At 36.9% G+C, this 27,314-nt stretch overlaps 1 protein-coding gene across 1 annotated transcript in view; it reads left to right on the top strand.

Moving 5' to 3' along the window:
* Positions 1–27,314, top strand: part of LOC110207911 (palmitoyltransferase ZDHHC11-like) — a 190,446-nt gene that overhangs the window by 150,004 nt on the left and 13,128 nt on the right. The window contains exons 8-10 of the mRNA XM_078151768.1: positions 6,390–6,502; positions 19,931–19,989; positions 23,649–23,773. Coding sequence (XP_078007894.1) covers positions 6,390–6,502; positions 19,931–19,989; positions 23,649–23,773 — 297 coding nt within the window. The remainder of the gene's footprint in view (positions 1–6,389; positions 6,503–19,930; positions 19,990–23,648; positions 23,774–27,314) is intronic.

The raw sequence follows: 27,314 nt of genomic DNA, 5'->3' as shown, positions 1-27,314 counted from the left end.
AAGATCTCTGTAGGTTCACAGGGATCGAGATGTATTGCAATGCTTCCCACTGAGCAGTCTGCTAATGGGAACAAAGTCTTATCAGAACATGATTGAAAGAGAGGGATAGGTATAAATTAGGTGGCATGGCTTGGAGTATATCTATATTGGGGAAGCATTCATTTACTCTTTGCTTAAACGTCTCCAGATTCTGCTGTGTTTTTTTTCCAACATATGCTTTGGAATGTTTGTTTCATTGCTTTCTTTTCAGTGGTTTATAATTTTATACTCAGGAAACTCTTCCTAGCCTCTAGCCTAGTTTAAGAATTTATTTTTCTCCAAGACCTCTTTCATTGAGCCTTAGGTTCGGGTTAGTCTAGTGGTCTGAGAATCCAAGTAAGTAGTTAAAGTACAAGTGTGCTTTCTTGTTGATTCCTCATTATGGCATGTTCCTACAGAATACAAAGTGAAATTGTTATCAACAATTATCCCCTGGCTTTCATTAGTGCAGTCAGATATACTGCAGAAGGTTGTCAAAATAACTCCTTAGGGACTATGAATGTGAAAACCTTCCTTTTACTTCACGTCACAGATACAAGTCAAAGGTACTTTGGGAAAATGTCAGAGGAGCTCACTAATCAACAAGCATTTACTGAGCATCCAAGTATATGTAATACATTATGCTGGTCACCATAATGCACATTTTTATTATCATTCATTACATACCTATATTCTATTATTAAATTAATCCTGTGCCAATACTGTATGTTTATTATATTATCTTAATACAGTACTTTGCATTTCTAAAGCTCTTACTATTCTGAAGCTCAAATCAGTTTTAAGAGCATCCTCTTGAAGGATGTCTTTTCAATTAATTTACTAAAAAAGCATTTGGACTGCTGGAGTGCAAGTCATCATGCCCGGAGCCATGGGATGTGTGTTTTTCCCCCACCAAAGACTATGCTAGGAATAAGAATGGAACACTTTATACTTGTTTGGCTGTAACCATCACTACCACTATTGTCTCATTATTTTTCTTTTGCAATACTTTGGAGCACTTCCCAGATAATAAGCAGCTGAGAAGTAGGTGAGTGTGATAGAGTGAGAAGAGGGAGTCAGAGAATTTGAGGTTGAATCCTCATTCTGTTATTTATTACCTGCATGACCTTGAGAAAGTAACTGAGGCTCTCAGTGTGCTCACAAATAAAATGAGGCCATTGGTCTGGATGGCCTCTGAGGTCTCTTCTTGTTCTAAGTTTAGCATTTTGATTCTGAAATTCTCTCTCCTGAACCTTGGTACATGAGTATGGGTACAGCCTCCATGATGCAGACTGTAATACTACCATGTCTATCATTCTGTGTACTTGTCATTCATGTCTTTCCTTCTTTCTTTTCTTCTTTACTTCTTACTTTCCTTCCTCCTTTCTTTCCTTCCTCCATCTATCTCTCTTTCTCTCTCCCTTCCTTCCTTTCTCTCTTTCTCTCTCCCTTCCTTCCTTTCTTTCTTTCTTTCTTTCTTTCTTTCTTTCTTTCTTTCTTTCTTTCTTTCTTTCTTCCTTTCCTTCCTATCTTTCTCCCTTTCCTTCCTATCTTTCTCCCTTCCTCCCTTCTTCCCTTCCTTCCCTTCCTCTTTCCTTCCTCTATCTCTCTTTGTTCCTCCCTTCCTTGCTTCCTTTTTTCCTTTCTTCCTTCCTCCTAGCCTTCTTGCCTCCATCCATCCCTCTTTCTTTCTCCTTTCCTCCCTTTCTTTCTTCTTCCCTCCCTTCTTCCCCTCATCCCTCTCCTCCTCCCTCCCTCCCTCCCTTCCTTCCTTCCTTCCTTCCTTCCTTCCTTCCTTCCTTCCTTCCTCCTTCCTTCCTTCCTTTCATTCAGTGAAAAGAACTCTGGAGCAAACCACTGCAGTATCTTTGTCAAGAAAACCCCAAATGGGGTCATGGAGAGGTGGGCGTGACTGGAAAATGACTTAAAAACAACAAAGCATATAAAAAGATACAAGGTTGTTTTAGGAGGTTGGAGCAGTCAGTTAGAAAGGCTTCATGTAGAAAGTGTTGCTTGACATGAGCCTTGCAGAAACCTAGGAATTCTAAGATGAGGGAAGAGCACCTTTCGGATATAGGGCAAAGGCATAGAGATGGGGGATGGAGTGTCCCATGAAAGGAAAAGTTAAAAATTCATTTTGGCTGGACAATAATGTATATAAAATGTAATAATGTGTAAAAGGGATGGGAAGATAGATTAGGGTCAGCCTGTTAGGGGTTTTAAATGTCAAATTGGAGTTTTTAATCTGACCTTATAGGAAATAAGGAGGCATTGGAATTTATTGCTTTTGGGAGGGGGGAGGGGGGGAGGAGGGGGAGGAATTAGAACTTGGAGAGACTTGCATGAAGGTTGGTTATTTAATCAAGTCAACAACTGGAAACAATTGTGATAATTAAATCAACAAATCAAGTCAATTAGCATTTATTAAGCACCTACTATATGCCAGGCACTGTGCTAACTGCTGGTGATGCAAAGAAAGGCAAAAAATTAGTCCCTGCACTCTAGGAGATCGCAGTCCAGAATTAATCTGCAAACAACTATTTACAAATAATGTATGTTCAAGATAAATTGGAGATAATCAACAGAGACTAGGCATTAGCGATTAAGGGGATCAGGAAAGGCTCCTTGCACAACATAGGATTCTAGCTGGGACTTGAAGGAAGCCAGGAGGCAAAGAGAAAGAGGGAAAGAATTCCCAGCATGGCTAGCCAGTGACAATACATTGAGATGGGAGACAGGGTAAGAATACTGGAAAGGTAGGGAAGAGCTGGGTAATAAGGGGCTTTAAAAGCTGAACTGAGGTTTTTATATGTAAACCTGTAGGTAATAAGGAGCCAATGGAGTTTTTTAAAATAGGGTAATGATGTGATCGAGGCTGTGCTTTAGGAAGATCAATCTGACAACTGAGGTGTGAATATACTGGAGTGGGGATAGACTTGAGGCAGAGGGACCAACCATTAGGCTATGGCTGTCACAGTAGTCCAGGTGTGAGATGATGGGGCCTCATGCAAGGTGGTAGCAATGTCAGAGGAGAGAAGGGGATGCAATCCAGGCAAGAGGTGATAAGGGCCTGAACCAGGATAGTGAGGTCATGTGAGGGAAGAAGGAGACAACTTCAAGAAATGTAATGAAGTAGAAATGACAGAATTTATTAGTGAGTTCAGAAGTCTACACCGAGATTGTTAACTTGGGTGACTAGAAGGATGTTAGTACAATTAACTGAGATAAAGAAGCCTGTTTTAGGGAGAAAGATAATGAGTTTTGTTTCTAAGATGTTGAGATATTTAAAGGACATTGGGAGGAGGGAAGGGAATAAGCTTTTATATAGTACCTCCTGTGCGCCAGGCACTGTACAAATATTACCTCATTTCACCTTCATAACAACACTGGGAAGTATGTGCTACTATTGTTCCCATTTTACAGTTAAGAAAACTGAGGCAAGCAGAAGCTAAATGACTTGTCCAGGGTCACACAGCTAGTAATTGTCTAAGGTTGGATTTGAGTTTACACCTTCCTGACTCCAGGCCTAGTGCTCTATCCACTGAGTCACCAGCTGCTTCTAGATCTGAGAAGTTCAATATTCTGTTCTTGATACATGACTAGATCTGGAGAGAGATTAGGGCTGTATAAGTGGATATTACACTCATCAGCATCAAAATCAGAGTTAAAAATTATGGTAGTTGATGAGGTTTACTGAGAGTGTGTAGAGAAAGAAGAGGAGAGTGCTTAGGACTGAGCCTTTGGAAACACACAGTTAGACTTGATAGAAACGATGATCTAGCAGAAGATACTAAGACAGAGTAGATAGACAAGAAGAGACTCCAGAAAATAGAAGGTCCCAGAAACTCAGAGGAGAAAGTGTCCAAGAGGAGAAGGTGGTAAACGATTAAATGTGGCAGAAATGTTGAGGAGGATGAGGATTTAGAAAAGATCATCATATCTCTAGGTTTTGAAGAAAGGAAGAAAGACAGAGGACAATAGTTTAAAGACATGGTAGGCTTGAAAGCCTGAAGGTATGAGAGACTTGGGCTATTTGTAAGCATCGAGGAAGGAACTGGGAGATAGAAAAATTAGGACAAAGGGGAGAGGGAGACAGAAGGTGGGGGAGGGGGAGACAGAGATTTTAAGTATCATTTGATAGAGCAGAAGATGGGAAGAAATTCAAAGATTAGCCACCTTATTATGGAATAATAAGACTTAAACAAAGAAGGTGAGAATAGGTAATAATGACAAGGGGACTGTTAGATGTAGAGTAGGGGACATGTAGAGATGTCCCCTGTGACAGCTCACACTCTGAATGGTCTCTATTTTTTCAATAAAATATGATGAGAGGTCCTCAACCACCATTGTGGTATAGTATAAAAGACAAGTAACAAAGAGAAGATTAGCAACAGTTACACAGGAGAGATCTTTAGAAAAAAATAGGGGTAAAGAAAAAGATTATTTTACTACAGTGAGAGCTCAATGGAGGTTAGATAATATAAATTTGTCATCGACCCAGTCAGCATGATTGTGTAACTTCCTCCAGTTACTTTCAGTAGCACACGAGTAAGAGAGAAGGGTGATGGATGTAATCCAGGGTTAGGTTTGGCAATGTGTGATAGGTGGTATGACAAAAGAAAAAGTGATTGGAGAGGAAAGTGTAGAGTTGAATTGGTTCATAACAGCGAAAGGTAGGACAATGAAGCTAAAATAGAGGTGATGGCCTGGGAAATTACTTCTCATATTTGAGAATGGTCAGGAAAATAGAGGGAAAAAGATGGAATGATAGATGATTTTGATAGGATGAAGGAATTTCAGAATTCATTTTCATGGAAAGGGAACAATTATGGGTGATAATATCTACTTTATAGGGCTGTTGTGAGAATCACTCAATCAGCAAACATTTGCCAGGGGATATAAAGAAAGACAAAAAAAATGGTACTTGCCCTCATGGAACTTATATTCTAATGCAGAAGACATAAATAAGTATCTGTAAGATACATCACAAAGTAAATGGAAGCTAATCAGATAATATATGTGAGACTATATAATGCAAAGTACTGTACAAATATGTCATTATTAATTTCATATATAATTGAAGTGAGAGGCAAGATGGGATAGTGGATAGAGAACTGGCCACAGACTCAAGAAGACCTAGGTTCAAGTCCCTCATCTGACAGAGAGTGGCTGAACAAGTCACTTAATTCTTCCATGCCCAGGTACTCTCTGAACTAAACAGCTGCCAACTTGCATTGCTAGAGGGAGTTTCCTGCAAATCAAAGACAGAAGGAATGAACGATTGAAATAGTGCAAAATATAAGGTGTTGTTGATATATTAATAACTATAGAGGGCCTTGAAAGAATGAAGCTCTGAGAGTCTGATGGTCTTGATCAAGAAAGGTAATTATAGTGAAAGTTAAGACTTTCTTTGCATAGGTTAACTAGATGTGATTGGATTCTTTGCCTTACTTAGTATACACAGACACATCCAGTGAGTAGGCAGTGAATGTAAATATTCAACTAATTCCTCATAATAAGTTTATCTCTCCTTTCAACCACTCACTCAAGTCTCAGAATGTTTTTTTGTGTGTGTGACCATTTTTGTTTTCCAGAAATGTTTATAAACCATCTGATTCTCATGTGTGTTAGCCTTGTGGAAAGGTGAAATTCAAAACCAATAAGTAGGTGTGCTATAGAGAGATTAATGCGCTGGATTAGCCCCTGCTGCTGCTACTGCTGTTTTAAAAATCCCTATCCACAGATTTTTTTTTCAAATTACCTATGAGGTTTTGCATAATCAGCTTCTTTATCTACTTTTCCTTTTCTTTTCTTTCTTTTCTTTTTGAGATTAGGTCAGCAGTGGCCACTCACTAGCCCAATCCTGCTGCTGATTGACATGGAAAGTTTATTCTATTTCTGACCTGGGCCAGTTTTTTCTTCCTTCTGCAGCCTATTGACCCCTGCTTTCAGGGGCTCGCCACCTTGGCACCCAGTTGCCTTTAGAATTACTACAACTCAAAACTCCTGATCCACTAGTCTCAGCCTCTTCTAGCAGCAAACATCACATGCACCATTATGCCTGGCCTTCATCTGAAATTAAAACAAAAACAAAAACAGGAAGCACATCTAATAATTCTTTGAGCTAATTGAGTTACATGACTCCTTTTTGAGAATTTATTGTTTTTCAGTCCCTTCCAGTTATGGTCAGCTCTTCATGACCCCATCTGGGGTATTCTTGGCATAGATACTGGAATGATTTTGTCATTTCCTTCTCCATCTTTTCGAGAATACTTCAATCTAATAATGGAACTTCTCCTTTCTTTCTAGCCTCCATTCCTCTTTGGATGTGTTACAATAATTCTATACTTTGCTTTGCTTTTCCCATCCAGTATTCTGGCAACTGAGCACCTTTGATTATATGACCCAGGGACATCAAAAGCAAAGCACAAATCCCCAAATCAAGATTTCTTCACCACTAAACTCCTCCGTTTCTGTGACTGAGGTAGGCATTTAACAGGCATGATTTAGCTTACTTTTTAAAAAATTTTTATTCTTGTGGAAATTGTAAAAAGTTGGTCAAATTGGAAAATTCGCTGGCATTACCAGGTTTATTGACTGATTCAATCATTGAGTTCCTTGCACATAATATACAGATGAATCCTTTTAAGAATTAATTTGTAAGAATTACTTTGTAATTATTTTTTAAAGAATATACATATTCTTTATGTAATTCTGTAAGACTGCTTTGAAATAATTTTCATAAATTCTTTTTTTATGTAAGAATTTTATAATTTTTACAAATTTCAAGAATTTATGAAATTTTTTTGGTAAACATTTAGAATTTCTCTGTAAGAATTTACAAAGTATTTGTAAAGAATACTTTGTAAGAATAAGTTGAGCCAGGTGACAACTTTTAGTTTTAGCTTTTCTCTCAATCATTCCTGAGGAGAGCCACCAGTGAGTTTTTATAGATTATTTTTAAACAGGGTTGATTAATATGTCAGTTTGTTTAATTTCCTTCATGATAATTCTTATTACTTCATTCAGTGTCAGACACTGAAGAGCTATACTTGCTAGCATAGAGATATAAAATGAATTTTTGAAAAAAAAAAGATGTAAAATACAAACTCTCCAAGGGCAGATATTATTTCATTTTTGTCTGTATGTAACCAACACCTTACACATAGGCAGCTAGGTGTCACGGTGGCTAATATGCCAAATTTTGAGTGAGGAAGACCTCAGTTCAAATCCTGCCTCAAATACTTACTTGCTATATGTGACTTTAGGCAAATAATTTAACTGCTGCTTGCCTCAGTTTGTAAAATGGAGTTAATCATAGACCTACCTCCCAAGTAGGCTGTTGTTGTGAAGATCCAGTAAGCTGATTTTGTAAAGTACTCTGCAAAACTTAAAGCACTATATCAATATTGGCTAGCGCTTATTACTAGGCCTTGAAGGAAAAGGATTTCAACGATCAGTTCCCTGAGGAATAACCTGAGCAAATCCGTGGAGGTGGTAGAGCACAGGATAAGATTGGAAAATTGTGTAAATGAAGTCATTTGTCCCAGCTCTGCTACTTACTTCCTGTGTGACCTTAAACAAATGAAATGATTTCACCTCAATGACCTCATCTGGAAAATTAGGAGATTGGACTAGATATCTAAAGCCTTTCTTTAATGTCCTTTTAAATACCATGACTCAGTGAATACCAAGTAGTTTGATTTGATAGGAACTAAGTTTTGGAGGTCATCCACTCCTAGAGGGTAAGAGAAGGAAGAGAAACCAGCAAAAGAAACTGAGGAGTGGGGCTGGTGCCATTCAAAAACAGGAAAAAGCAAAGTTAAGAGAAGCTCAGAGAGGAGTGTATTAACACAAGAGGGTGGTCATTAGGATCAAATGCTACAGAAAGCTCAAGAGGAAATGAGGATTTAGTAGCAAAACTGGAATTTCTGCTTAACAGGCAACTTTGGAGAGAACAGTTTCAGTAAATGGTGGGGAGAGAAGCAAGATTGAAGAAGACTGAGGAATGAAGAATAAAGGGGAGAGACAGAGTAAAATGGCTTAAGGGAGTGGAAAGGTTAAGGGAAAATTCTGTTAGGATAGGGGAAACATGAGAATGTTAGTAAGCAGAAGGAAAGAACCAATAGAGAAAGAAAGATGAGAAAGACAGTGAGAGACACAGACACAGAGAAAAAGAGAGACAGAGACAGGGAAAGAGGGAGAGAAACACTATGAAGGTTCAAGGTAGACATAGGAGGTAATGGAAGTAAGGGTACACGTAGGGAAGCAGTCTCAGCAAATACTACATAAATCTGATCCTCTGAAACTGAAAAAAAGAAGGGGGTTGGAATAAATGATCTCTAAGGTACTCTGTGACTTTAAATCTATATATGAGGATATAAGAGAGATGAGGGGCTTCTCAATAAATATTCCATACTCAAGATGTGAGGCCATATACTGAGAAAAAGGAAGGTAGAGAAAGAGGGGGAAGCTTGAGGACAGGAGATTTGGAATTACTTCTCTGGAGAGGACAATAAGAAAATGCGTCAAAGATCAATGAAAGGGACATCTGGGTCATATGACAAATAAGGCAGAAAACTAGATGTTTTCTCTGATCACACAATTTATCAAACCTCTCCAAAACAGAAATTATGCAGCAGAGATAAAACAATTTCAGCTGTCTCCATTCTCACCCAGAATAAAAAAAAAAAGATTTAAAAAACTGAATTGATGCCTATCTTGAACTCATTTAGCACCCTCCCTCACCTCCCAAGGTACCAGCAGCAGGGTTATACTAGCAAACATAAGAACACAGCCCCGAGGCTTGTGACAAAACCCAGCCTCACACCCTGGTCTCCTCTCCTTCTCTTCAGTGGCATAGGGATGCCAACTCCCACCTGTGGAAGTTTGTTTAGGTCATGACAGGCAGATGGTGTTGTAGCAGGCCTCCAGGCTGTTGCTACCATGGCAGAATTCTGTTCTGAAAAAAATATCTCTGGAAAGCAGAGAAGCTAGAGAAAAGGACAAGGGTCAGGTCTGGGGATTGAAATAAAGTTCAACCCCAGACCCCCAACTCAACCTCATCCCAGATCCTTGGAGACCCAAATTTGAACAACAGACATTCCCCTCCAGCTTAGGTAGAAATGGGGTAGCCATGCTCTGAACTACCAAGTCAGATACCTGAGGAACAGAGGGAATATTTGGGAGCTTAGTGTAGTCCATTACACAAAGCCTGAGGGAAAACTAGATAATTATAAAGGTCATGAACCAGAGCTTGAGAGTTCAGAGGAGACAGAAAAATAGAATGGATAATAAAGAAAATAAGAGAAGCTCTCTAGAAAGAGGTGAAAAAAAATAACATTTGAAAAAAAACCCTAATAAATAGGACTAGTTGAAGGGGAGGAGAGGAAAGGGTTATCTACTTGACTAATTGAGAAAGAAAATAAGGGAAAAACAAATTAAAAACCATATAAAAACAGAAAAGAAAGAACTAATAAACAAAATTCTAAAGGAAAAAGGATAACAAAAGGGAGGAGATCAGAGGTGAAAGAAATTGGGCCACCTTAAAAGAAATAGGCTTAAGTAATTGAAGAAATATGGTACAGTGTTTGCAGCAGGAGAGAGAAAAAGTCACAAATGAAAAACTCATTAGAGACAAATTGAGGTGAGAAAATATAAACCTAATTCTCATAACTTTAAATGTGAATGGATTAAACAATCCCAAGAAAATGAAAAAGAGTGACAGATTGAATAAAAAACCACAAAACAGTACCTTCTGCTTCTTACAAGAAAACACATTTTAAAAACAGACATACATAAAATAAAGCTGAGGGAATTGGGGGGGGGGCAGAATTTACCATGCATCAAGTGAATCCAAAAAAGCGAAGTTGCAATCATGCTACCTGAAAAAAGCAAAAACAAACATTCAAAACATAAAAAGGTACAAACAAGGAAACTTTATTATGCTAAAAAGAATCATAGAAAATAAACCAATATCAGTAATAAACTAATATTTCTCCAAATGCTTTAGCATTCAAATTCATAAAGGGAACATTAACTGAGCTGTAAGAAAACATAGACAGTGACGCAATAGTGACAGGAGACATCAATATCCCTCTTTTAGAAAGATAAACCAAAGGGGAAATATGGGATTAAACAGAGTGCTGGAGAAACTAGAGTTAAAAGACTTATGCTGTCTTCTAAATGGAACTGCTAAAGAATATGCATATTTCTCAGCACTATATGGAATTTTTACAAAAACTGACCAGGCATAAGGGCACAAAGATATCACAAACAAATATAAAAAGTCAGAAATATTCAATACATCCTTTACATACCATAACATAATTAAAAATAGTCATAGATTCAAGGACCATAATGGAATGTTATGGATTCAAATAGAGATTTAACAATGAAATCTTTAGTAATGGTGGGTCAAAGAACAAATCGTAGAAGCAATTAATAATTATGTGAAAGAAAATTATAATTATGAAACAGCAAATAATAATTTTTTGGATTCAGCTAAAGCATTCCTTAGAGGTAAAATCTTATCTCTGCAAACATACGTTAACAAAATAGAAAAAGAAAAGATTAATGAAACAAATATGTATTTTTAAAAAGTAGAGAACCAACAACTAAATCTCATTAAGGAGGGCAGAAAAACAAATCAATAAAATGATGAATGAGCAAGGTGAAATCACAAGGAGAAAAAAACTAAAAGAAACAAAAAGAATAATCAGAACATATTATACACAATTATATGCTAATAAAATAGAAAACCCAAAATAAATAGAGGAACATCACTAAAAAATGAAATACCTAAGCTAGAAGACCAGAAAGATATCTTAAATACTCCAATCTCAGAAAAGGAAATAGATCTGAGCAAAAAGGAACAAGAAATAAAAAACTCCTTATCCTGGTGAATTCATGGGAGAATTTTATAAAATTTTAAAAGAATAGTGAGTGCCCATATTTCACAAATTGTTTTGAGAAATGACTACAAAATAAAACCTCAAAACTTAACAATATTTCTCTATAATAAGAAAACACAAGAAGCAAAAACAGAAAGAAAAATTCTGCTACAAATAACTACAAAATGCATAATGTATCTGGGGATTGACCTACCAAAGCACAGATAAGACTTATATAGATTCAATTACAAAATGCTCCTTAAAGAAACAAATAACTTAAATATCTGGAGGAATATTCAAGGCTCATGGCTAGGCCATGCCAATCTAATAAAAACAATAATGCTAACAGAGTTGATATACACTTTTAATGCTATACCAATCAAATTACCAACACGATGCTCTATGCAATTTGATAAAATAGCAACAAAATTCATTTGGAAAAACAAAAAAAATCTAGAATATCCAAGGAAATGATGAAAAGAAATAGGGATGAAGAGGAAAAAGCACTTCTAGACCTCAAACTATATTATAAAGTAGCAGTCATCAAAATTGTCTAGTATTGGTTAAAACATAGAGAGACAGATCAGTGGAACAGATCAGACAAGGAAGTATCAGAAACCATGGGACTCAACAACCAAGTGTTTGATAAAGCAGAAAACATAAATTACCTAAGAAAAAAAGCTCCCTATTTGATTAAAAAAAAAAACACTGGAAAAACTGGAAAGCAATCTGGCAGAAATTAGACCCAGACCAATCACTCTAAATACTATAAATGAATATAAGACCTTAATATTAAAGATCATACTATTTAAAAAATTAGAAGAGAAGCAAAACATATCCTGTCACAGTTATAGGTAGGAAATGTGTTCTTAACAATGAGAGAGAGACAGACAGACAGACAGACAGAGAGAGACAGAGACAGAGAGAGAATTACAAAAGATAAAGTAGATAATGTTGATTGCATGAAATTGACAAACTTTTGCATAGACAAAAATAAGTGCATCTACGATTAAGAAGAGAGGTGGTCAGATGAGGGGGGACCTTTGTATCAAATTTCTCTAACAGAGGTTTGATATTTAAGATATATGCATTTTATACATGTGTGTCTGTGAATTTCCCCAATAGATAAATGATCAAAGAATATAAACACCAAAAAAATTACAAAATATTTTCAACCACATGAAAGAATAATACAAATCACTAATAATAAGAAAAATGAAAAGCAGAAACAACCCTGAGGTTTCATATCACAACCTGAAAATTGGTAAAGATGACAAAAAATAACAATAGTCAATGTAGGAGGGGTTGTGGAATGATAGGCACACTAATAGATTGTTGGTGGAGCTATGAAATCATATAACCTTTTGGAAAGCAACTTGGAATTATGCAAATAAGTGACTAAAATGTCCATGTTCTTTAAACCAGAGATTCCATTACTGGGCATATACCCCCAAGAAAACCATTGCTAAGGAGAAGGTCTTCACATACACCAAAATATTTATGGTAGCACTTTTTTATGGTAGCAAAGAATTGGAGACGAAGTAGATGACCATCAACTGGGGAATGGCTAAATAAATTGTGGTACATGAATGCAATGTTATATCACTATAGTATAAGAAATGATGTATGTGATGAAAAGCAGAGCCAAGAAAACAGTATATACCATAACTATAACAATGTAAATGGAAAGAACTACCCAAAACTTCAAAAGTGAATGTAACAAATTTATAAAGATCAGTCATGACCTGAATGAAGAGATATGAGAAGACATCACCAATCCACTCCTTTTGTAGATGGGATGCCTTTAGGTGTTACACATTAAACATGTTTTCAGACTTTTTGAATGTATTGATCAGGGATACTGACTTTTTTTCCATTTTAAAAAAATACTATCTGTTACGGAATAGCTCTCTGGAAGAGGGAGGAAGAGGAATATGGAGGATAACTACGATGATGTAAAAAAACAGAAAACAGCAATAAATTAAAAAAAAAACAAGCAAATAGAGATCAATGAAAGGGTTTTGTTGTTCAGTCATTGCAGTTGTGTCCAACTCTTTGTGACCCCATTTGGGATTTTCTTGGCAAAGATACCAGAGTGATTTGCCATTTCCTTCTCCAGTGGATGAAGGCAAACTGAAGTTAAATGACTTGCACAGGGTCACATAGCTAGTAAATATCTGAGGCCAGATTTGAACTTAGGAAGATGAGCCTAGCATTCTAACCACTGCACTACCTAGTTTCCCCTGAAAGGGTTGCTGGACATCAATTAAGACTCAGTTGGATTCACATAGCAAGATTTTATCATAAACTCAGTCCATGTAGTTTCATGACTCCCTCCAGCAAGGATCAACTCAGTAGTTTAGAAGTGGAAGCAGAAACATCTAGGATTGGGGTAGAAACAGAAAGACAAAGGAGCTAAGGATGCAAGCATGGAAACATATCTTGTCAAAATGGCCCACTATAAGATGAATGCATTTTCTGATCACCTGAAACAAAGCTTTTATTTAACCTTTCTTCCTTGCTGCTATTAGAGTAGGTCTCAAGTCTGAGACATAAAAGACAAAGAAAACTGGTATATAGAAAGTTTCTGTCCAAAGTAAAAAGCATTGTTCCTAGGAGAGCATTTTTAACTCAATTATTCCACTGCTTTGAAAAAGAAAACACTCTTATAGAAAATAAATTTTTATAAACAAAACTTCTCATATTAGAAAATATTGTACTCATCTCTATTAATCTCTTAATTGACTGACTTTAATCATAAGACATTCTATTTCTACAAATAGATCTCTTCTTCCAATGGGCCAGTATTTCTATTTGCTGCAGGCTACAATTAAAGACAGTTGTGTGGGGGCAGTGAGATTTTCAAATATAAATAATGAGATTTTCAAATCTTGAATAGTTCATTGAACCTCATCTGTGGGGCAGATGGGAAATAAGGTGTCTGAATCCATTGTCTGTTTTTGGCAGCCTCTTCAGCTTTGTTTCTAATAAAGATCACTTGCATAACCACAGAGGGTTTCAAACATAACCTTCAGTCAATGCTCTGTTTATGAGGCTGGTGAGTCTTTCATGTAGGAGGTATATGTGTGTATTATAACCAATATTTTCACTAATCAAGCTTCTGTTCTACCAAAAGCATGTTTCCATAATTGCCTGTTATGTGGCACATATCATTCCATTGCCTGTAAATTTAATCCATAGAAAGGACTGATAAATAGAAATATGTATAGAATAATTTTTAAGTGTGTGTGTATGTATGTGTCTATACACCTATTTGTGTCTAATGGTAGGCATCCCTAGGGTGAAGCGTGGGGGAAGGAAGAAAAAAAAGAAATTCACATGATAATTTTGTTGTATATTTGAAAGAAATAGCAAGTTGTGCATAGTAGATTTGCAGTTTCATGTGCTATATTATAGAAATCCTTGTTTTATTCCATAAATTAAAAATATATCATCATGTATATATAAATTTCATTGCACAACTGTGGAGAAAAAAGTCTTTCTTTGGTTTCAAAAGGTGAAAGATATAGATAGGGCTCAAAAGATTTTTAGTATCTGGAGTTTTTTGATTCATAGCTTCCTCTCTTCTGAAAAGGCATATGAAAATGATGACTTTGTATTATGAGAGTGATTTTATGAAATGTGTAAATATATATTTTAGGTAGACGCTAGCATAAACCATTACAAAATTACGCATGAATTCACAAGTCCCTGAGTCCCATTAGCATGGGACTCTCTTCTCTTTGATGGAATAAATGTCCCATGCCAGCAGCATGAGGGGTGGAAGAGTCTGAAAAGGGCAGAGCTATCCTCTCTCTAGCTCTTACCAACTCCACCCAATCTCACATAGCAGGGTGGCTAGAAGATTGCTCTTCACCAATGAGGAAAGAGTCTCATACCAATGGGCGCTGGGACTTGGGTTACAAATATTTAAAACTCCTGCTGAGGAAATTTCCTTTATCATAGCACAGCATTAAGATAATAATTTAATGAGAATTTAAATGGGGTTTGCCCAAGGTCACACAGCTAGCAATGTGGGACAAGCATGATACTTGAATCTTAGTCTCCCCAACTCAAAGGTTGCTTCTAATCCAGGCTGCATTAAAAAAAAAAACCTTTAATATTTTTGTTTATTTTGTTAGATATTTCCCCAATTACATGTAAAAAAATTAACATTTTTTTAAAATTTGGATTTCCAACTTCTCTCCTTCTTTCCCAACCCTATGCTCTCTTTGAGAAGGAATAGATAGTGATTATACATGTGAAGTCATGCAAAACATATTTCCATATTAGCCATGTTGCAAGAGTAAACACAAACAAAATAAAACAATAAAAACAAAGAAAGTAAAAGAAAAATATGCTTCATTTTGCAATGAGTGTTCCTCAATTTTCTCTCTGGAAGTGGATAGCATCTTTCATCATAAAGTCCTTCAGATCTGGCTTGGATCATTGTCCTGGTGCGAGTAGCTAAGTCTTTCAGTTGATTGTCCTCACAATATTGCTCTTACTATGTATAACGTTCTCCTAGTGCTGCTCATTTTACTTTACATGGGTTCGCATAAAACTTCTCAGGTTTTCCTGAACTGCTCTGCTCATCATTTCTTTTAGCATAATAGTATTCCATCACAATCATATACCACAACTTGTTCAGCCATTCACTGACTGATGGCATCCTTTCAATTTCCAATTCTTTGCCACCACAAAAAGAGATGCTATATATATTTTTTGCACAAATGGGTCCTTTTGCCTTTTCTTTGATCTCTTTGGAATTCAAACCTAGTAGTGATATCACTGGGTCAAAGGGTATATATACACAGTTTTATAACCTTTTGGGCATAATTCCAAATTGTTCTCCAGAATGGTTGGATCAGTTTACAACTCCAATAACAGTGCATTAGTGTCCTAATATTCCCACTTTCTCTCCAGCATTTGTCATTTTCCTTTTCTGTCATGTTAGCTAATCTGATAGGTATAAGGTAAGTATATCTCAGAATTATTTTAATTTGCATTTCTCTAATCAATAGTGATATAGAGCATTTTTCATGTGACTATAGATAGCTTTGATTTCTTCTTCTGAAAACTACCCATTCATATCCTTTGGCCATTTACCAACTAGAGAATGGCTCTCATTTTAATAAATTCTGCTCAGTTTCCTATATATTTCAGAAATGAAGCCTTTATCAGAGAAACTGCTGTGAAGTTTTTTTTCTCCAATTTCCTGTCTTCCTTCTAATTTAGTCTACATTAGTTTTGTTTGTCCCAAATCTTTTTAATTTCGTGTAACGAAAATTATCTATTTTACTTCCCATAATCCTATCTCTTTTTTTGGTCATAAACTCTTCCTTTATCCATAGATATGACAGGTACATTTTTCCATGCTCCTCTAATTTACTTATATCACCCATTATGTTCAAATCATTTATCTATTTTTACCTTATCTTAGTATATGGTGTGAGATGTTGGTCTATGCCTAGTTTCTGCCAAACTGTTCATCAGTTTTTCTGGCAATTTTTGTCAAATGTTGAGTTCTTATCCAAAAAGTTGGGATTTTTAGGTTTATCAAATACCACTACTGCGTATTGTGTACCCAATCTATTCTACTGTTCCAACATTCTGTTTCTTAGCCAGTACCAAGTTTGAAGACTATTGTTGTTAAGTCGTTTCTGTTATGTTCAATGCTTTGTGACCCCATTTGGGGTTTTCTCGGCAAAGATACTGGAGTAGTTTGCCATTTCCTTCTCCAGATGATTTTTTTTTTTTTGCTTTTTTGGTGAGGCAATCAGGATTAAGTGATTTGCCCAGAGTCACACAGCTAGTAAGCTCAGGCCAGATTTGAACTCAGTTCCTTCTGACTCCAAGGCCAGAGCTCTATCCACTGTGCCACCTAGCTGCCTCCAGATGATTTTACAGAAGAGGAAACTGAGGTAAACATGGTTCAGTGACTTTCCCAGGGTCACATAACCAGTAAATGTCTGAGGTCAGATTTGAGTCAGGAAGACTCCAGGCCTGAAATATCACATGTCTCTATACACACGTGTATATACAAATGTGTATATGTACATATATACATGCATGTATATATATATATATACACACATGTATGACTTTGCCATTGTACATTGAATGATTATGTATCTGGGGAGAAATAAATGTCTATGAGCGTAGACAGTAGTTACTTAACAGAAGAACTAGAATCACCATACAAAATGTTATGTGAATGAATGCATGGGAAAAACTTTTATTACAGCTTACTATGTGCTAAGCACTGGGCTTCTCCCAAAATACAAAGACAAGCAAAAAGACAGTCCTTGCCCTCAAGAAGCTTATTTTCTAATAGGAGAAGGAAATATATACAGAGGAATAGTGTCAAGAGAGAAGTGTTCTCATTCAGAGAAAGAACTATGGAGTCTGAACGCAGATCAAAGCATATTATTTTCTCCTTTTTTTCTTTTTAATGGTTTTTCCCTTTGGTTCTGATTCTTCTTTACAACATGACTAACATGGAAGTATGTTTAATATGGTTGTGCATGTATAACCTATATCAGATTGCATGCCGTCTTGGGAAGGGGGGTTGGAGAGGAGCAAGGAGGTGAGGGAAGGGAGAAAATTTAGGACTCAAAATCTTATAAAGGGTAATGTTGAAAACCAAAAATTAGTTAATTAATATCTTTTTTTAAAAAGAGAGGAGTGTTTTGAATAGAGAAGTTAGAGAGAATGGTGATTAGAACCACAGGGTAAATGATTGACATGTGGGGGTTTACAGAAATATTTCACAAAGTCATAATCTCAGAGTTAGGAAGGAGCTCAGCGATCATCTTCTAAGTCAAGCAGTACCTTAAAAAGACTTCCCTTTACAACATTCCTGAAAAGTGGTCACATAGCCTCTTTTCTAAGACCTCCAACGAAGAGAAACCCATCACTAATGTTTATTAATGACATGCCTGTTCACTAGTCCCGGGGAGGACAAAGGGTCTATTTTATCTTTCTATCTTTTCTCTAGGGAATATGCATAGAATGATTTGTGCAAATGCATAGAGCCAGAGGACAACATATTGAGTTGTGGGAGTTCCCTGTTAAACTGGAATGGTACAGAGGGTTTGAAAGGGAATAATGTGAAACACAGCCAGAAGGGTAGCCTGGAGCTAGACTGGGGCAGGGGATGGGTGGTGGAGGTGGCAGCTTTAAATGGACGGCTAAGGAATTTGTAATTTTATTCTATAGACTGTAGCAAGCCACGGATGATTTTTGAGAAGAGTAGCATCATCAAACCTCTTCCTCTTCTATGTTTTCCCGCAAATCACATTTTTAGAACCTCCCTCCAAGTCTGCAGATTCATAGTTGAGTTCATGGAACTGGAGATCTAGAGCTGGCGAGGGCCTCAGATTGAGGCCCAGGGAGGTTAAGTCATTTGCCCAAGGTCACTCAGGTAATAGGTGCCTGAAGCAGGATTTTAACCTGGTTCTTCCTAAATCCATAGCCATTGCTCTTGTCTGTTGTATTTCTCTCCCTCTCTGCTGCCTGTCATAGCAGGTACATAGGCTGATATGCTCTAATTAGCCTCCCCTCACCCTTCACCCTCAGCCAGGCCTTCAAATGGGACCAGATAACTGAGTCTGCTCAGTGTGTCACATAATTTAGTAAATCTAAAGGCCATTATATGACCTGAGAGACAAGAAGTCACCTCATAGACTATCAGAATAAAAAAACCCATGGAATGGGAATGATGTGATTGCAAAACGCCAACAACGTTATGTGACGTTGCCATACACTGGTTCTGTATATTGATGTCATTTCCTCCATTTGGACTGTAAGCTTCATGAGGTCAGGGACCATTTCTTATCTAAATACTGTATCTCCCCTAGCACATAACATAGTGCTCTGCAGATAGAAGTCACTTCATAAAGGCTGAGTGGTTAAATTGTTGAATGCCAAGGCAGCGTTTTTGCTGCAGGTATAAAATAGAAGACAAAAAATACACACGTAGAATTCCAGAACATCAAAGCCAGAGACCTTGTCCTGTATCCTGCCTGAACCTGTGACTGTGCACACCCCTTTATGAATGTGAAGGACCCCAGAATGAAGGGAGTTAGAGTTAATAGTAAATCTTAGAAAATCCAAAAACAGATTTCACCTGCTTCACAATATTTTCTGGAACATACCCCAAGATGTGACTCTTAAAATCATCTCAAGCATTACTGGCCACCTGTGTGTAATAGGCTAACAAGTTCATTGTGTTTGATGTGTATACATACATGTTTATATACACACATATGTGTATAGACACATATATGTACATATGTGCATGTATATTGTATAATGTATACACACTCATACACACACATACTGTTCACGTCCCAAGCCAACACTTTTATTTGGTTCTAAAGGTTACAGAATGTTTGCTTTTTGTTTATACCACTGAAACTAGCGGTTAGGGGTTGTCTTTCACGGTGGCCTTACAAGTTATATCAACGACAACCTGATGCTTTTTTACCTTAATCATCTTTGCCTAAACAAGACAAGACATAATCTCTGTAAAGTATGATAATTTCCCAGGAGAATACATAATTCACTAATGACAGAGTACCTTCCTAACAACTCAAGTTTTATTTTGAGGAAATACGGATAGACATGCTATTGTGCCTCTGCCACAACCACTTCTCTTCCCCTTTCTCCCCCTCACGACCCACACCTTTCCAGACACAAATACATACCCACACCTACACCCACACCCCCATCCACTCCAGGAGGGAGGAAATAAATGAAGATTTGGGATGTTACCTAATATAGAGCAACTACTTTTTTCTGCTAAATATCGATACTTTAGTCAGGGGTGGGGAACCTGCAGCCTTGAGGCCACATGTGGCCCTCTAGGTCCTCAAGGGCAGCCCTTTGACTGAATCCAAATTTTGAAGGTTCCCCACCCCTGGACTAGGTCGATTTTTTTGCACCTCACTTTTCAAAATTCAATAATATGAAGTAGGAGAAAAGTCAAAAGTAACAAATCTTTTCTTTCATTTAAGAGTGAGATACCATCTGGAAAGAAAAGGAGATTTATAATTCAAGATCCATGTACAAGGAGGTAAGTGTTTAAATCAGTTGAGCTGATTTTTAATCTCTAAAAGTAAAATCCACTACTTATTCAAATTTCACAGAACTGTAATTTCCCCAAAAATGTTATCAAAATAACCTATGATGATAGAAATCCATAAGAATAAAATATATTTGTTTTCTGTGAAACTATCAATATTTCAGTTAATGCTCTATGAGGCTGGTAAATTTTTCATGTATAAAAGCACATGTTTTTAATATAACTATAGTATTTCATTAATCAGGCTTCTAGTCAACTGAGAATGAATGTGTCGACAACTAGTTAATCTGCAGTATATAACACTGTGAGGTTTTTCAAAGTTATTCTGAGAAAGAATGTGTAGTTATCTCAGAAAGTAGCTTATTTGGGATTCAATGATTTTTTAAAACTTTAGTGCATTAGGTCTACTTAGCAAAAACTACTAAATAAATGATCATAAAATATAAGTGCCTATTTTAATGTATACTTATGTTAAATATTTATTAGGTTGGTAGCAATCTTTCTATGGTGCCAGTGCTGATATTTGTTTCAGGTTATAAGCTTTTCTCAGGCATTTCCTGCCATTTTAACTTTGTGGCCAAGCCATCATTCTGTCTAACCAAATAAAATCTAATTGGCATTTATTAAGTGTCTACTCTGTGCCAGGCACTGCGCTGGGTACAAAAAGAAAAGCAAATTAGCTACTTTCTTCAAAGAGCTTACATTCTAGAAGAAGAAAATCACAAAATTTGAGTTATTAAAAAACCTCATTGGCCAGCTGGCCCAGCCCTTATCCCTAAGCAACCTTCACTGTAACATAACCAACAAATGCTCATCCAGCCTTTACATGAAATAAGGAATCCACCTCGTCTTGAGGCAGCCCTAAGGAAATTTTTTCTGGGCGGCAAGCCCAAATTTTCCTCTGTGCCTTCCACACATTGCTTCTCACTCTGCCTCACTGGTCTAAGTTTAAGGCTGCTCCTCCCATGGCTGCTGTGTGTAGTTGTGGGAAGGAGTGAACAGGTTCTTAGGAGGTTTTGCATTAACTGTCTTTACCATGTTATCTGAGACCAAGAGTGGCTGCCCTCTGAGGACCCAGCCTGCCAATTTGAACAAATGCGAGGAAATTCTGGTCTTTTTCTTCCTCATCTTCTTCTTCTCCTTCCTCCTCCTTCTGTGACATGGGTGCAAGGCATTTCATCATCCTACTTCCCTCTCTTCTGGAATGCTCTCCAGCTTATCAATGTCTTTCCCAAACTGTGGCCCCCAGAACTGAATACAATTCTCCAAACATAGTCTGACCATGGCAGGGTATGACAGGACTATCACCTCCTCATTCCGGGAATCTACAGAGTTCTTAGTGTGTAGCTCACGCTCCCCATTATACTTCTACTGATTCACATAAAGTCTGAAGTTCGCTTGATCTTTTTTTCAGACAATTTGCTCTCTTAAAATACCTTCTCCATCTTATACTTAAGAATTTGATTCTTTGAATCAGAGTGTAAGACTGCACATGTATTTCTGTTGAATGTCATCTTATTAGATTAAGCCCAGGGCCCTAGTTTGTCAATACCTTTGTAGATCTTGATTCTGTCACCCACTGTGTTAATTTCCTATCTCAGCTTTCTTTCATCTGCAAAGTGAATAATCCTGCCCTCTATATCTTTATCCAAGTCATTGACAAAAATATTATTCAATTTGTTCAATTGATAAAAATGTTGATCCATTAATAAAAATTTATCCAAGTCATTGATAAAAACATTACACAGTACAGGGCCAAACACAAACACCTAGGACGGTCTACCAGAGACTTCCTGCCAAATTGATATTTGTCTATTAGTCTTTGAGTCTAGCATTCAACCACTTCTGAATTCATCTGTTTAACTGGAGGATACATCATATAGACAGCTAAAGAGGAAAGAGAAAGAACTAACAACCTGGAGGGAACAGGAAAGGCTTCCTGTAAGAGGTAGTGATTAAACTGAGCCTTGCAGGAAGCTAGAAATTATAAAATGCGTAGGTTGAGGAGGGACTGCATTCCAGGTGTGGGGGATGGTCTATGCCATAATACAGATAAAGAGAGATGGAATGTCAGTTTCCAAGAACTACAAGTAAGATAGTTTGGTCAAAACAGAGAAAGTGCATTAAGGGGAACCATGTGCTATTATAAGCTTGAGAAAGGTAGGCTGAAGCCAGATTGTGAAGAACTTTATTTTCTAGCGGAGGAGTCTGTACTGAGCAGGGAAATGAAGTAGTCACTCATCTTACTCACTTGGGTGCCATCTATAAATATATATACATATGAGTGTCTTTATATATGTACATACATACATATATATTTAGAACTTCAGTGTTTACAAAGCTCTTTGTATATACATATTCATTAGCACGATCATGGAAAAAACAGGATGATGCCAAATCCAGCATTCTTTTTACTGGGATCAGCAATCGCTGCTCTCATTGAGTTTACATTCTCCTAGAGGGATAGGACAAATCCAGATATCTCACTCACAAAGAGGAAAACAATTATAATCTCACTCAGCAAAAAATGTGTAAATATAAGACATTTAAGCTTGAAGATTCTGTTCATAGGTAACAGTTTATAGGCTACTTACAGATTTAGGGTTTTTTTTTCCTCTTTTTTTCTGGGTTGCTAAGGCCAGAGAATTCATCTCCAAATGGTGCTGAGTCTCTTTGTGCTCAGCTAGGTTGTCAGTCAGTCAACAAGCAGTATTTATTAAGTGTCTACTATGGACCAGACATTGTTGCAGACGAAAGAAAATTAAAAAAAAATAGACTGGACTGTAAAAGAGCTTATAGTTTAATGGGGAAGATAACATTTAACTATGTACAAACAAGATATAAACAGCATAAATTGAGGGTAGTCTCAGAGGGAAGGCGCTAAGATTAAGGAGGACCAGGATAGGTACCTGGCAGAATGTAGGATATTAGCTGAGACTTGAAGGAAGTCAGGGAAGCCAGGAGGCAAAGATGAACAGGTAGAACACTCCAGTCATGGGAGACAGCCAGTAAAAATGCCTAGAGTCAGGAAATGGAGTGTCTTGTTTGAGGAACAGCCAGGAGGCCAGTGGCATTGGTGGGGGTGCGAGGTATAAGAAGAATGGAAAGGTAGGGAGGACCAGGTTATGAAGGGTTTGTAATCAATACAGAGAATTTTATATTTGATCCTAGAGGCAATAGGAAGCCACTGAAGTGTATGGAATAGCGGTATGACATTGTCAGACCTGCACTTCAGCAAGATCACGTTGACAGCTGAATGGAGGATGGATGGAAGTGGGGAGAGAACTGAGGTGGGGAGACCAACCAGCAAGCTACTGCAATAATAATTCAATTGTGAGGTGATGGTTGTCTGCACAAAGGTGGTCACAGTGCCAGAGGAGAAAAGGAGGCATATATGAGACAGATGTGATAAGGGTAGAAATGATAGAATTTGACAACAGGATGGATATAGTAGGGAAGTGAGAGAGTGAGGAATTGAAGATGACCCTAGCTTACAAGCCTGTATGATTGGGAGGATGGTGATACTCTTGACAGTAACATGAAGGTTAGGAAAAGAGAATTGTTTGGGAAGAAAGAAAATCAGTTTGGAATCAGTTGGGAATGCCGGCCCTCACATGGCAAACAGCCTGTGGCTTGGACTGTATGTGAAGCCCTTCTAGCTTGCAGAAGCTGCCAGTGCCTTTCTTCTGGGGCACAACCTCTGAGAAGCCTAGAATCTTGCAGGGTAGCTTGCACACCAAGATGAGATACAGGCGGTGGACTTCTGCGGATGCCTGTAAGTCACAAGATCTAGAGGTTCAAATAATTGGTTTTATGCTGGCTTCACTAAAAAATGGAATAATACCACCAGATGTGAAACCCATTTACCAAACCCAAGGTCATTAATTCTGACTTTTGTAATAACAACACAACAAGAAATCCTTCAGCAGTCTTATTTTTACAAGATGAAATAATCACTGCATCGTGTTTTTCTAAAATTGGTAAGGAACTGTAATATTAATTTGCTACTAATGGCAAGAATCCCTGTGAACAATTATCCCTTCTGGGAAGGGGGGTGGGGAACAAAACTCAAGTAAATTATCTTTAACACACATTCATTAACTGGAAGCACCTACTTTTACAAGCCTTACTTTCTTTTCATGATAGGGAAGCTCCACATAGCTACTGGGGCTTTGTGGGTAGCCATGGCAGCCACACCCTAAAGGGGATTGTGAGTCAGACAAGGGTGGGCTAGGAGTGTAAATAACTAGGAGCAGCTGTGCAGCTGGTAACATAATTTAAATGAAGGAGCAGATATAGGTTGCACTGGAGAATACAGGACAAAAGTGGAGTAGAGTCACCAAAATCAACACTATAACTAAATGGCCATATTTTAACACATCTTGGCATTAGGATAAAATATCTCTACCCAACTAAGTTAAATACCAGCCATTCAGGGTAACTGGAAGAGAAAGATATTCTCCCCCTTTCACGACTGATCACCAGTACTGTATGGTACAATAAGTTGGAATTAGTGGAGCTTTGTCTGTGTGTCAATACTGCAGAGTATGTTAAATCAATGCTCCTAACACTTTCTGTGATAACCTCAAGATTGACTCCTCTGTTGCATTTTCCATAGGTTTAAAGCTTTTTCTCATTACTTAAAAGAGTGGAAATTTTGCTGGACAGCTCATGAATATGGTTTCCTTTCACTTAATCTTGTTTTTAACAGTCCTAAGCTATGTAACTGAGAACAGAATTGTAAGGGATTTGCAGAAGCATACCACTCTGTGGTGCAATATTTCCCCACTGTGAGGAATTAATGTCAGAGCCAAACTCACAAGTAACTGGTCTCTTCCCTACAACTGATTCACTATTATTTGACATAGTTCTTGAAATGTAAGTTAGAGAAATAAGTTAAGGGATTAGCAGGCAAAGAAGAGACTAAATATTCTCTATTTACAGACAGACAGTATGATGATTTTGTTACAGAACCTTAGAGAATCAATAACAACAAAATCTAATCGGTTTTTTTTTAGCAAATCCACAGTAGTCATCAGCTTTTCAGTATATCATTAATAAAACCCAAAAGGGAGAAAAATTCCATTTAACATAACAAAATACAATAGTACCCTAATTATAGACAGTGTCATATCAATCAAATTACCAAAGGGATATGTTAGGAGAGTACATTAAAATTAAGTAAAATAATAGCAAATTTCATTTAAGGAGAAAAAAAATCAATAGCATTAACAAATAAAATGAGAAAAAATTAGGAGGAGAGGAGTTTAGTGCTACCAGATCTGAAAATACACTGCCAAGAAGAATTATAAGAAATATCAAGCAAAAAATAAACAAACAAAAAAACAGAAAACTGTATCATTGGGTTAGGTGAGCAAGAGCTAGGAACAAACACATGCAGCAATGTGGTATTTAATAAACCCTGTGAATACAACTACAAAGTTTATCAGAATTTCTAGGAAAGCTAAAAAAAAAAAAGAAAAAAGTCTTGATTATCATCCTACATTTTTATATCTTAATAGATGACTAAATGCTCCAAAAAAATAAAATGTTTATATATGTGTGTGCGTGTGTGTGTGTGTGTGTGTGTGTGTGTGTGTGTGTGTGTGTGTATGTATATATACCCTTAAAGGAGAATGGAAAGATATAACTTTAACAATGATGGAAAGTAGAAGAGTATATAACTAGACATGAGAGAGATCACAAAATACAAAATTGCTGATCTCAAATACATAAAATTACAAAATTTTTGTCCGAGCAGAAGTCAATGCAGCTAAAATTAAAACAAAATACAAAATATTTGCTTTAAATATCTCTGACACGCAGATGCAAATGTATAAGATTAATAGCCATTCCCCCGTATCCAAGTGCAAAATGCAGCCAAACAAAACTGTTTACAAAGAATTACAAACTATCCACAACATCCTGAGAAAAATTTAAAACACTAATAGCCAGAAAATTAAAAAACAGCCCTGAAATATCCCCTGCCACCCACTAGACTAGCAAAGAGGAGAAAAGTTAAGAAAACTGATTGTTGGGAGGGCGATGGCAATTTGCTGCTTGTGTAGCTCTGAAAAATAATATAAACTTAGGGGAGAAAAGTCACTAATTAGTCATAATAGAGTTTCTTCTCGTGGGACTATATTCCAAAGAGTTTACTGACAACAAGAAAAGATTGACACGTACAGAAGTATTCAAAGCAACATTATTTGCAATGACAAAAAGATGGGAGCAGAATTTATGCCACAAAATTCATGAACAGATGAATAAATGGTGCTATGTGAACATAATGGCATATTACTATACCATAAGACATGATGAATATTAAAAACATAAGGAAACATGAGAGAACTTGTACATAGGGATACAAAGTAGAAGTAGCCAGGCTAAAAGAGCAACATATATGATGACTTTGTTGTTGTTCTTCAGTTGTTTCTGTCATGCCTAACTCTTCATGATCCCATTTGGGGTTTTCTTGGCAAAGATACTGGAGTGGTTTGCCATTTCCTCCCCCAGCTCATTTTAGAGATAAGGAACTGAGTCCAACAAGGTTGAATGACTTGCCCAGGGTCACACAACAGCTTATTTGGCATTGGTACCATTATGTAAAAATACAAAGCTACAGCCTTCCCTTCTGTTACCAATTAATAAATTGTTTTTCAGGGAGTGAATTTTCTAGGGGAGTTGTGAGGTTGTTTGTCAGTCAATGTCTTGTGTGAAAAAAGAAGAAATTAAAAAAGAAGAAATTATTTTCATAAATCTAGGTTCAGAGTGTCTTTGAGAGGAAATCAAGCCCTCTGTCCTCCAGACTGAGCCCTACCTTATGACAAAGAAAGATAAGTAAGCACAGACATCCAAAACAGTGACCACATCTGACAAAGCGTTTTGCCCTCATAGTTTTCTGCTTCTCTTCCATAAGGTGGAAGTTATGCTTCATTATCTCGTCTCCTAGACTTTCATTGGTTTTTCAGTTATGCAAAACTTGGCTCCCTATTAGTAATCTGTCTTCATTTACATTGTTGTATTTATCATATATATGCTTTTCTATTTATTTCTCTTTGAATCAGTTCATAAAATCTTCCCATGTTTCTCTGAATTTCTCAATCATCACTTCTTAACTGCTCAATAATATTCCATTATTTTCGTATCATAGTTATTTCAGCCATTCCCAGATTGATTAACACCCACTTCTTTTCCAGTTCTTTGCTTTTCAGAGAGATTTTTTTTTCTATCTTTGGCCATGTACATACACACATACATACACACATATACACATATACATATATATGTATGTGTATACAGAAACACATATACAC

The sequence above is a fragment of the Phascolarctos cinereus genome, unplaced genomic scaffold, assembly GCF_003287225.1.
Source record: "Phascolarctos cinereus isolate Bilbo 61053 unplaced genomic scaffold, phaCin_HiC Scaffold_4;HRSCAF=312, whole genome shotgun sequence".
Classification (NCBI taxonomy): Eukaryota; Metazoa; Chordata; class Mammalia; order Diprotodontia; family Phascolarctidae; genus Phascolarctos; species Phascolarctos cinereus.
Note: the sequence above shows the minus strand (reverse complement) of the source record. Positions and strands in the feature narration are given on the sequence as shown.